General features: G+C 40.7%; 1 protein-coding gene across 8 annotated transcripts in view; it reads right to left on the reverse strand.

Annotated features, from left to right (window-relative positions):
• Positions 1 to 12,609, reverse strand: part of ADGRF1 (adhesion G protein-coupled receptor F1) — a 102,326-nt gene that overhangs the window by 29,810 nt on the left and 59,907 nt on the right. For all 8 annotated transcript variants that reach the window (XM_081519708.1, XM_081519707.1, XM_081519706.1 and 5 more), the window contains one exon: positions 312 to 389. Coding sequence is in view for 1 of the 8 variants with exons in the window: in XM_081519700.1 (XP_081375826.1) it covers positions 312 to 389 (78 nt within the window). In the remaining 7 variants the exon portion in view is untranslated. The remainder of the gene's footprint in view (positions 1 to 311; positions 390 to 12,609) is intronic.

The raw sequence follows: 12,609 nt of genomic DNA on the forward strand, positions 1-12,609 counted from the left end.
TTCACCTCAATAAAGACAAGCACTCAAATAACCAAGGACCCTAGAAACACTAATTTTAAGATAGAATCAGAGTATTTTAGCATAAAAATAGTCATGACCAATCAAATTTCCTTCTTCATAGTTTATGTGGTTAGCAACAAATTGTCCTCCAGTTCATGGTTATCTCAGAATAATTTAGACACAACTCAGCCGACAGTCATGGTCCTAAAATGCCCTTTATAGCTCCATGGGAAAAGATGAAGAGCTATGATTCTCCAGCATTGGAATCAGTGCCTGGAGTCAGCAGCACAGAAGATCAGCCCAGCACTTACCTTTCTCTCTGGGTGCCCTTTAAACTTCATACACACTTTGCCATCCCAACAGCACTGCCCTGTGCTTTGCTCTCTGATCTACATGAAAATAGAACAGTTGGGGAGGGATGGAAGAGAAGGTTGGAGTTAGCAGATGTAAGCTTTTATATAGATAATGGATAAACAACAAAGTCCTACCATATAGCACAGAGCTGTGCTGTGCGTGCTTGGTCACTTAGTCTTGTCCAACTCTTTGCGACCCCATGGACTGTAGCCCGCCAGGCTCCTCTGTCCATGGGGATTCTCCAGGCAAGAATACTGGAGTGGGTTGCCATGCCCTCCTCTAGGGGAATCTTCCCAACCCAGGGGTCAAGCCCAGGTCTCCTGCATCGCAGGCAGATTCTTTAACCATCTGAGCCACCAGGGAAGTCCAAGAGTACTGGAGTGGGTAGCCTATCCCTTCTCCAGGGGATCTTTCCCACCCATGAATTAAACTGGGGTCTCCTGTGTTGCATAGCACAGGGAGCTGTATTCAATGTCCTGTGATAAAGCATAATGGAGAAAAATATAAGAAAGAATATATATATATATATATATATATATATATATATATATAAGTATAATCCCTAAATCACTTTCTTATTCAGCAGAAATTAATACAACATTGTAAATCAGCTATACTTCAATTTAAAAAAATACATTGACTAAGGGATTTCCTTGGCTTCCCAGTGACTGAGACTTCACACTCCCAGCAGAGGGGGCCCAGGGCTCAATCCCTGATCAGGGAACTAAGATCCCACATGCCACTACTAAAGATCCTGCATGCCACATTGAAAATCAAAGATTTGAATTCTGCAGCTAAGACCCAGTGCAGCCAAATAAATAAAGAAATATGTCTTAAAATATTGATTAAATAAAGAAAAAGACATTAAAGACAGTGCAACTACTGCCACAGATATGGCCTATATGTTCGTAGAGCGTCTTTCTAGGGCTTTCTAGGGCAGCATGAAAAGTAAGCCATGGGACACGCACCCCTTTTGTATTTACCTGCTCCCCTTAGTGAATGGTACTCACATGCCCCCATCCCCTGCATGCCAAGACTCCCCCTAAATAGACCGCTTTAACTTTCTCTGGGCAACAATCCGGACTCCAGATCATTCTTCTCCATCTTGCTTCCCAAAACCTATCTGCTTTGAGTCCTGGTCCCTCTGACTCCTGCTTTTTGCTTTCTGAAAGTGATAGGTTTTTGTCTCTAGGGTGGTTGCTTTTTCAGATATACACTATGCATATACACCATCATGTGTAAAATAGACAGCTATTAGGAAGCTGTTGTATAGCACAGGGAGCTCAGTCTGGTGCTCTGTGATGACCTAGAGGGGTAGGATGGAGGGGATGAGAGAGAGGCTCAAGAAGAAGGGAATATATATATGACTGATTCATGTTGTTGTATAGCAGAAACTAATACAACACTGCAATTCTATTCCAATAATACATTTCTAATTTAATTTTTAAAAATAAATAAAATTAAATTTTTAATTAAAAATGAAACTTAAAAATATTTTACAAAATTGACTCCATAAAAATAGATATATTTTATACATGAGTATATGTATATGGGGGCTTCCCAGATGGCACTAGTGGTAAAGAACCCACCTGCCAATGCAGGAGACGTAAGAGACGTGGGTTCGATGCCTGGGTCAGGAATATCCCCTGGAGGACAGCACGGCAACCCACACCAGTATTCTTGCCTGGAGAATCCCATGGACCTCCTCAGAGCCTGGCAGGCTATGATCCATAGGCTTGCACAGAGTTGAACATGACTGAAGTGACTTAGCACACAGGTATGCATGCATATTTATATTGGGGCTTCCCTAGTGGCTTAGATGGTAAAGAATCTACTTGCAATTCGGGAGATCCAGGTTTGATCCCTAGGTCAGGAAGATCCCCTGGAGAAAGGAATGGCTACCCACTCCAGTATTCTTGCCTGGGGAATTTCACGGACAGAGGAGCCTGACGGGCTACAATCTATGGGGACTGCAAACAGTTGGACCTACTGAGCAACTAAAAAAAACAAAGAAAGAAAAATATAGATGTAGCTATAGATAGATACACACATACATAATAAAACATGTCTATATCTGTATTATGTGTATATACACACTCACACATAATGAAAATTTTGCATAAATGTAAAATAGCTGAACAGTTTTGTGAAATAGAACTTCTTTTCCTATGCCCTTGGGATATTTTCTATTTGTTTTTATTTATACATATGTTGTTATTGCTTATTTGTTGGTGAATTGCCACATCCTGCTAAACTGAAACCCTGATCCTAAGTTCCAATTTACCACATCCTGCTAAGCCAATTTTCCAGTACCTTCCTGAAGTGAAGTCACATTGCAGAGGGAGCTGGTGCTCTTTCTAGCCCCTTTCCCACTTTTTCTCCACTTTCAGGGATGATTTTTAACATGGTCTCCTCTTGTCTCTTCTGCCAGGGCCTGCTTCCATGTGGGAGGCTTGGCACTCACATGGCTCTTTCTCTCCATTTCTCTCTCTCTGAAAAATCTCTTTCTCACATATGGCACCCAGGCCTGAGGCTGCAAACCCAACGTGACGAGGCCTGGGCTATAGTTCCAAGTGTTGTGAGAAAACTCTCTTATCCTCTTGGCCTGTTTATTCTCTCTTCTTCCCCCACTGGAGGGTGGAGCATGGGCTGTCTGTCTCCTTGGACTTGCTAGAAATGGTAAACTGGAACTTATAATCAGGGTTTCGAACCAGGGATACCCAGTCACTGGTCCAGAGGCCAATCATGAATAGCCAGACTATGAAAAGGAGGGAGAGGCTTTGGGAAGGAGAAAAGGAAACACTTCAGGGCCCATTTGAAAATACAGGTACCGCCATTCCACCATAAACCTACTAAATCTTATGCAGGCCAGACTCTGCCATGTGTGTTATTAAAGCTTCCCAAGTGAGGCTGACCCCTAGACAGCTCTGAGAGCTGTTATTCTAAACTGCTTCTAGGAGAGGAAAAAAGGTTCTGCTCCAAGACTAATTGCAAAGACTGAAGCTGAAGCTGAAGCAAAGAGTGGACTCATTGGAAAAGATCCTGATGCTGGGGAAGATTGAGGGCAGGAAAAGAGGGTGACAGAGGATGAGATGGTTGGATGGCATCATCGACTCAATGGACAAGAGTTTGAGCAAACTCTGGAAGATACTGAAGGACGGGGAAGCCCAGCCTGCTGCGGTCTATGGGGTCCCGCCTGGCCTGCTGCAGTCTATGGGGTCCCGCCTGGCCTGCTGCGGTCTATGGGGTCCCGCCTGGCCTGCTGCGGTCTATGGGGTCTCAAAGAGTCAGATACAACTGAGCGACTGAACAACCACAATTGAGGCTAACCCTGTGATCTGAATTCTCCTTTTGGAGTTTGAGACCAAAGTTCCAACTTACCAAAATGTTTTCTTTGCTTCCTTGGTACACTCAGCTTCCTCTGGGGTAGGGTTGGAAGACTTACAGATAAATAAGGAATAAGGTATGGGCCACACAATATTTGGGACACTGTTCATTGTCCAGGATGACTGTTGTTTTTCTGAAATTCAAATTTAACTAAGGGACTTGCCTGGTGGTCCAGCAGTTAAGACTCCGCACTCCCGATGCAGGGGCCCAGGTGTAATCCCTGGTCAGGGAACTAGATCCCACATCCTGCAACTCAAGATTTTGTGTGTTGCAACTAAGACTTGGAACAGCCAAAAATAAATAAAAATTAAAAAAAATTAACTGGGCATCCTATATTTGACAACTAATCGTAGACACAGGTATCTCAAGGTGCATGGGTCAAATCAGGCTCTGTGGTTAGCCTGCCCAGGATTCAGGTCCTGGCTTTGACATTTATTAACTGGATGCCCTTTGACATTTTCTTAATCTTTCTCTACCTCAGTTTGCTCATCTATAAGATGGGGAAAGTTGTATCAAATTCAGAGATTCTTTAGAGAATTGAATGAGTAATTGCATGTAGAGAACCTAGGGCAACGCCCAGCAGATGGTGAGCCTCGATGATTGATAGCTGCTAATATTAGCACAACTAGCATTTCAATCTCACCACCAGTTTCCATGGTAACTTGTTGGATTATTTCAGAATTTGACTTCAATCTGAGTCAAATTAACTAATCAAATAAAAGGTACTCCTGGATTGATGGCCAGTACGGTATCATTGGAGGGATCCAAGCTTCAAGGAAGTAAAAATCCATGTTTACAATAACTGAGTTAACTGATTCTAAAGACGGTTAATTGTGTGTGTGTGTGTGTGTGTTGAGGAGGTGTTGTTTAGTCGCTAAATTGTGTGCGACTCTTGCGACCCCATGGGCTGTAGCCCACCAAGCTCCTCTGTCCGTGGGATTTTCCTGGGCAAGAATACTGGAGTAGGTTGCCATTTCCTTCTTCATGTGTCGAGGAGGTGTAATCTTAAACCCTGCTTAAATTTGCCTTCACTAGAGGCAAGCCCCATAGTATTTTCAGCACTTCTCTTCTCAGTTGGAAATATCTTGATTATTTAAAAAAAGAGAAAAATTCTCAGAATCCATGTATCCTCGCCGTAGATGAGGAGCTGTTGTTGTCATCAGAGTGTGTGTGTTTGTTTACATCACATCTCGCTGGGGGTCAGTGATACCTGACCTACAGCTGTGTCGGCCCTGGCATCCATGGGAAGGCTTGGCCATAGAGGGACCCCCTTCACTTCCTTGAATTCATTCAATTGAATTCATTCCTAATAATCCTTGTCCTTCAGTTTTTTGGAGAACAATCATTAGCATTTGCTATTATGCTTCAGGAGACAACTGCCTATTGTCTTCTCAGTCTTCCAGTTATGTATTTATGGATCAAATATCATTTATTTATGTCAACAGCTGTCTCCTTATCAACAGTGGTGCTGAACTGGGACTGCTTTCACCTACAGTTTCTAGAATTTTTAGCAACAATCTATTCTTAGGCAGAGTTGAACTTGGGCGTCTTTCCTGGCGTCAGTATTTATGGTATTATGTTTCTTCCTCTATAAAGAATTCCCAATAGAATTGTCACTCTCCTCTCTGCCTTGGACTCATGCGCATGCACACATATGCACATGTGCGCGCGCACACACACACACACACACACACACAGGAAGACCAGATCTCCAACTGGTATATGAAAGAAATTATGATTCAAATAGAACTGGTTAACAGGTGAGAACCTGCCAAACCTTGGTTTTATTTTATTCTTTTTTTTTTTATGAGTTTTTGGTCATGTTTTCATTGGGATCTGCCTTCGCATAGGAATCCCTGAGCCATTTGCCTTGAGAATTTCTTCATATTTTTCAATAGGCCGATACAGTAGAGAAGACAGGTGGAAATATAGGTGGGAAACAAAAAAGATAACCAATGTCACACTTGGAAAAATATTTGGTGATTTGGTCATTTTTTTGAGCTAGACTAACTTCTTCTGGAAGGACTATAAAGTTATTTAAAATTTCAGTGAGTGTTTATGTTGTGTCTCCAGTACAATTTAAACACGTATTTTATATATATTAGCATGTTTTTAGTAGGTTAATATTTAATAAAGTTGGTGGGAAAAGACCTAGATGAATTAGACTCTAACCTCAGCTCTGTCCTTTCTCTGCTAGACTTTGTGCAAGCAAAGAACCCTTGCTGGAATCTGTCTCCTCTTCCCTAAAGTAAGCAAGAAAATAAGATGCACTCAGATCTGTTGTCATTCAGATTCCATTCTTATATGCTCATTTCGCAGTTTCTATTTATATATCATGTATGGAATTGTTCTTTACATTAGTGTCTGTCAGTTACTGAATCTGAACTTGGAGGGATTAAATTTTTTTTACTGGACTCTATTCCTACTTTCTCTAGTTATTATCATTCCTGAACATCTTTTAAGGTGAGTTGAAAATCTACTTAGAGTTAAGTCCTTAAGATGAGAATAGCAGTGGGGTGTTTTAAGAACTCCCAAGGCTGGAAGAGATAAAAGAAACTACTTAGCTAAGCTGGCCTTTCCCTTGGGACACTTCACCAATCTGCAAAGCTTTAATTTGTCCAATCACTCCCTCCAATTTCCCAGGTAGGTGTCTGCTCATTGTAGCTCTTGGGAAAACTCCAAGAACCGTGATCAGACCTACTTTTGAAAACAGCTGCTGCGTTGCTTGAGTTTCTCTCCTCCAACATCCCTATTTAAATTTCTGATGGTTCACTGAATGGATCTCCTTTCAGAGTCTGGCTTAAGATCCTATTTCTTCCCCAATCCTTTTTCCTTCAAAAATTAAGATATGTTTTTTTTACAAGTCCCTGTGTCCTTTGCCATGAATTGGAACTTCAGCTAGAGAGCATTTCTCCTGTTGCTGGTGCTGTCAGCATAGCTCAGCTGTCTGCTCCCTCCTCACATGGATTCTGGGTTTGTTTGTTTTTTTAATTCATTTATCTCCACTCTACATTTTAAAGAATTGCGAGCGTGCTCAGTCTTTTTTTTTTTTTTTTTAAGATTTATTTATTTTTGGCTACACTGGGTCTTCGTTGCTGTATACAGGCTTTCTCTGGTTGCAGAGTACAGGGTCTAGGCACGCAGGCTCAGTGGTTGCCTGCGTGCTCAGTCTTGTCAGACTCTTTGCGACCCTATGGACTGTAGCCCACCAGGCTCCCCTGTCCATGGAATTTTCCAGGCAAGACTATTGCAGTGGGTTGCCATTTGTTTCTCCAGGGCATGTTCCAAACACTGGGATCGAACCTGAGTCTCCTACATTGCTTGCATTGGCAGAGATACAGAATAACTTGTCATTCTTAACTCATCACCCAAAATTTCTTTGGATGCTCTAGTTTATTTCTCATAGACAAGTCTAGCTCCGTTCTGCTGTAAAAAGCCTGACTGCCAGCCTCAAGGGTTGGGTCTATTCCAACCCCCTGTAGCTGAAGATTTTCTCCTGTCACTCACGGTTCAGTAGAGCACAAGTTACCACCAAGCCCTTAAAACATGATTAATGGCACTCCAGAGGAGGTGCCAAGCTCTTTCTTGCAGCCAAGACTTCAGCTTAGCAATGGGGACCCAGACTTCCTGGAATCCCCCATCTTTAATTGCCATCTTCCCCTCTTGATTTTGCCTACTGACAGTCAGTAAAGCCCAAAGAACTTGAGTTTCCTTTTGGACTGTTTACTTGAAAAAAGTACCTGAATAGCACTCAAGGGAGGGGAGAGTTACATAAGAAGAAGTAAGGATAACTTTCTAATTTACAAAATGCTTTCATATGTATTGCTTTGATTATTTTGGCAATTAAGTGGGAATTATTTTGGCTTCACACTTGTATAAAATGAGAAGAGTAAACCTAAATTCTAAATAAAAAGACTGTATTGATGATTTCCTTAAATTGCTCTCCCTAAAGAACCTCATATTTCTCTTAGACTCTGTGCCCAGTTCATTTTATTGCTTGGGCCATGGTTTTTCTAAAATTTGAGTATAATTGCTTTACAATTGCATTAGTTTCTTCTATACAATGAAGTGACTCAGCCATATGTACACATATATCCTCTCCCTCTTGAAACCCCCTCCCGTTCCTCCCCCATCCCACTCATCTAGGTCAAAATGGAACACCGAACTGAACTCCCTGTGAAACGGAGCAGGACCCTATGGTCTTTGCCCCGCATGTCCTCTGCCTGCCTTTTGTCTGTGGAAAACTTTAGTCAAAGAATAAGTTTACTCATAAAAGTGAGAAATGCTGAAGCAAAGGAAAAGAGTCAAAGGAGACTAAATAATAATAATACAGTCATTAAGCATAGTCAAGGACCTTTAGTTCTTTCTCAAGGGCTATAGATAATATTCAGAGCCATATCCTGTGAGCTGTCTCATAGATATTAAAACACTGGGTGAGAGAAGTTAACTGCATGATGAGCAGACTGTACCCAGGACATGAGCTGCCCCAATTCCAAGAACTGGCCGCAAAGAAATGGAAACAAATGGACCTGGAACTAAAGATTAACCACAACCCAAACAACTGAGATGATGTTGGTCGGACCACCGATGACCAATCTGAAGATGGCTGTTGGAGATGACTGTGCTGTTTCCACATGTACCTCAGTTAAGCTCTCTTTGTGCAAGAAAAAGAAGAATGTATGTTTCAAAGCTATCTTCCTAACAAATGTGAATGTCATTTTGTATCCAAGGAAACCTAACTCTTCAAGAGCGAAGATGCAATTCATCAGGCCTACCAGGAAGAACCTGCAGAACAGACTTTGTGGGGTCTTCAAGGGTGAAAGGTCAGATTAAAGATGTTACAAACTGTTCTTGTGTGATCTGTTTTCAAATGAGTAAAACAATATCTGACTTCTCATTCAGTGCTCACATTGATAAACCTTGTTTCAAATCTATCAAAAAAACACTCATTCTATAAGTTTCCCTAAGCATATTAACAGTATTTTCATCATAATTTCCTAGTAAGTAAAAGCCTATTTAACAATCATATTCCCCAAATGATTTTTCTAGAAATAAAACCAGTTGCCTGGCATTCCGCCTATCCTGCAAATACCATGCCAATTCAAAACTAAAACACCTTCACATTATGTACAGATGAAAAGCAAACATGTTATCATGGTAAATTTGTTATTTAGACTCCTACAATCTGTCTTAAACGTCCCTTCTATTAACCTTTTTCTTGTTTATCCTTCATTCCAGATTATTTTGAGTTTTGATAGACATGGCCAAATGAGCCTTCTAATTGGTATCCAGTTATAGTCCCTGGTAAGGTGTAGAAATGCCTGTTTCATCACACTGGCCCCAACACGTTTATAATGCTTGCCAAACTAATTGGCAAATTTTAATCTAATTGTTTTAATTTCTAGGCTTTTGATTATTAATAAAAATAAAACATTTTTTCAGATGTTTATTGGCCATTTTTCTGGTTTGACTATTTAAGTCTTATCTCAAGTGTTTCTATTGAAATGTTCGCCTTTATTTTAAGAGCTGCTTTTAGAAGCTCATCATAGCATGGATATCAGCTCTCTGTCACTCGTGTTATAAATATTTGCCCATCATTTGTCTGTGGTTTCTTAACTTTTTATGTTGTCTTGTTCAGCACAAAAGTTTAAAACGTTCATGGAATCACTTCTGTCAATCTCTTCCATTATGGATTTTATATCTGGAGTCACGCTAAAAAATTTTTTCTATGCAAATATGGTAAAAAATATCTTCTTATATTTACTTCTCACACTTCTTTAGGTGAGTTCATTTGTTTGTTTGTTATACACATTTAAATCTTCAATCTTCCTGAAGTTATTTTAGGTTTTGGTATAAAATAGGGCTTTAGGGCTTCCCAGGTGGCTCAGTGGTAAAGAATCTGCCTGCCAAGTGGAAGACAAGGGTATAATTCCTGAGTCAGGAAGATCCCCTGGAGGAGGAAATGGTGACCCACTGTAGGATTCTTGCCTGGGAAATCCCGTGGACAGAGGAGCCTGGTAGGTTACGATCCACAGGGTCACAAAAGAGTCGGACATGACTTAGCGACCAAACAACAACAAGGGCTTTACTTTCCTTTTCCTCCAAATGAATAATGAGCTATCCCAACTACATTTCTTGACGGAACCATTCTTTATCAAGAGCACCTAGAAAAATCTTTATCAATTTTAAAGATGCATACTGTCATCATAAAATTCTAACCTGAATATTTTTAAAATTCTATGCTGTCTTTGTCTTTTCTTTTGCTAGTTACTTGCTTAAGTGGCATCTCAATCAACAACATAGAAGAGTGTTATGTTATATGCCTAAGAAACATATATCGTTAAGTGTCTTATTAGAAATAATTAGCTTGATATTCTTAAGCAATTAAGCACAGGAATGTGAGCAAGCAAAACTGGGCTAAAGTACAAACAAAAAGTCTGAAAGGTTTTCATGGAAAATATAATCTGCTTAATCCAAAGTCTCTTTACCCAAAATGTTGCAGGTGTGAACCAGTCCTAATACCACATTTTTATAGTAAATGTCTGCTTATCCCTAAATAATAGAGGAACCCTTATGACCAGATTTTTAAAAAATTTTATCTTATGAGAAAGAGACAAATGATAAAGAAATTATCTTCAAGACTTTACTTAAAGTCTTTATTTCAAAAGACCTTCTTTAAAGCAAAACAACAATTTCCACTGTCTGTGGGCCTCTGAAGAGTAAAGACTGACATTTGCTCTGAGAACCCAGAGACTATGAGGACCAGTTCATCCTCATCAACAGAATTTAACTATACTTTGCACTTTTTTCATGTCTGTTCACCTTTTTGGATTTTATTCATTTAACTGACAGTGCACAGGAGATTTACAATAACTCTAGAAAATGCCAGGGCACTTTCACACTTATTAATTCTTATGGATATTTGTCCTCCATATGCCAGAGGCCAGGTTTTCATCTGCCATTGAACTGGAGCTTCTGTGAGGTTCTCTGTGGCTTGCTGGGGTGTGGGGTGCTATAGGAGGCACCCCTCCCCACATTTCCTCTGGTTTTGTGTACTACAGTGGTAGAATTCAGCAAGACTAGAACCACTGCACATGGGAGAGAGGGTGATGCTCTAGATCTTTTGCACCATCCTTCTAGGTTTCTAGATTATTTTCACAGCTATTAAGACCATGTATCCAGTCCAGAACTATGAAGACCTTGACATCCTGTGAGCACATCTCTGCTCAAACACAATCTATGTAACTATGGGTATTCCCTGACAAAAATCTTCAGAAAGAGAACAAGGCAGAATATTTTGACAATTGCAAAGACATATGTTTAGATCAGGTAGAATGTGGTTTCATAAGGCGTTCTTGTTTGTTTAGTCGCTAGGTCATATTCAATTCTTTTGTGATCCCATGGACTTCTGTGACTCCATGGACTATAGGTTCCTTTGTCCATGGGATATGTCAGGCAAAAATAATGGAATGGGTTGTCATTTTCTTCTCCAAGTGATCTTCCTGGCTCACGGATCAAACCCGCATCTCCTGCATTGGCAGGTGGATTCTTTACCACTGAGTCACCAGGGAAGCCCGTATGAGTGGCCTTATGCAAAACTGAATTCAGTGACATTGTTGTGGGGAAGCCATTCCTCTGTGTTCCCAGAGTTGTTCACCCTGGGGACACAGCCCGGCCACTGCTCACTTCCTTCCATACCCAGTACCCTATTGCTTCTTCCAGTTCATGTTTACACCAAACCAAAATGCTCAGAAAGCCTTCCTCAGTAATCAGTGCAAAGAAATAGAGGAAAACATTAGAAACATTAGAAATAGAGGAAAGACTTGAGACCTCTTCAAGAAAATTAGAGATACCAAGGGAACATTTCGTGCAAAGATGACCTCAATGAAGGACAGAAATGGTAGGGACCTAACAGAAGCAGAAGATATTAAGAAGAGGTGGCAAGAATATACAGAAGAACTATACAAAAAAGATCTTCACAACCCAGATAATCAGGATGGTATGATCACTCACCTAGAGCCAGACATCCTGGAATGCGAAGTGAAGGGGGCCTTAGGAAGCATCGCTACGAACAAAGCTAGTGGAGGTGATGGTATTCCAGTTGAGCTATTTCAAATCCTAAGAGATGATGCTGTGAAAGTGCTGCACTCAATATGTCAGCAAATTTGGAAAACTCAGCAGTGGCCACAGGACTGGAAAAGGTCAGTTTTCATTCCAATCTCTAAGAAAGGCAATGCCAAAGAATGCCCAAACTACCGCACAATTACACTCATCTCATGCTAGTGAAGTAATGCTCAAAATTCTCCAAGCCAGGCTTCAGCAAAGTATGAACTGTGAACTTCCAGATGTTCAAGCTGGTTTTATAAAAAGCAGAGGAACAAGAAATCAAATTGCCAACATCTGCTGGATTATCAAAAAAGCAAGAGAATTCCAGAAAAAAACCTTTATTTCTGCTTTATCGACTATGCCAAAGCCTTTGACTGTGTGGATCACCACAAACTGTGGAAAATTCTTCAAGACATGGGAATACCAGACCATGTGACCTGACTCTTGAGAAATCTGTATGCTGGTCAGGAAGCAACAGTTAGAACTGGACATGGAACAACAGACTGGTTCCAAACAGGGAAAGGAATACGTCAAGGCTGTATATTGTCACCCTGCTTATTTAACTTATATACAGAGTACATCATGAGAAACGCTAGGCTGGATGAAGCACAAGCTGGAATCAAGATTGCCGGGAGACATATCACTCAGATATGCAGATGACACCACCCTTATGGCAGAAAGCAAAGAAGAACTAAAGAGCCTTTTGATGAAAGTGAAAGAGGAGTGTGAAAGTTGATTTAAAGCTCAACATTCAGAAAACTA

This window comes from Giraffa tippelskirchi, chromosome 8, assembly GCF_054371585.1.
Source record: "Giraffa tippelskirchi isolate mGirTip1 chromosome 8, T2T-mGirTip1v1.2.pri, whole genome shotgun sequence".
NCBI classification, from domain to species: domain Eukaryota; kingdom Metazoa; phylum Chordata; class Mammalia; order Artiodactyla; family Giraffidae; genus Giraffa; species Giraffa tippelskirchi.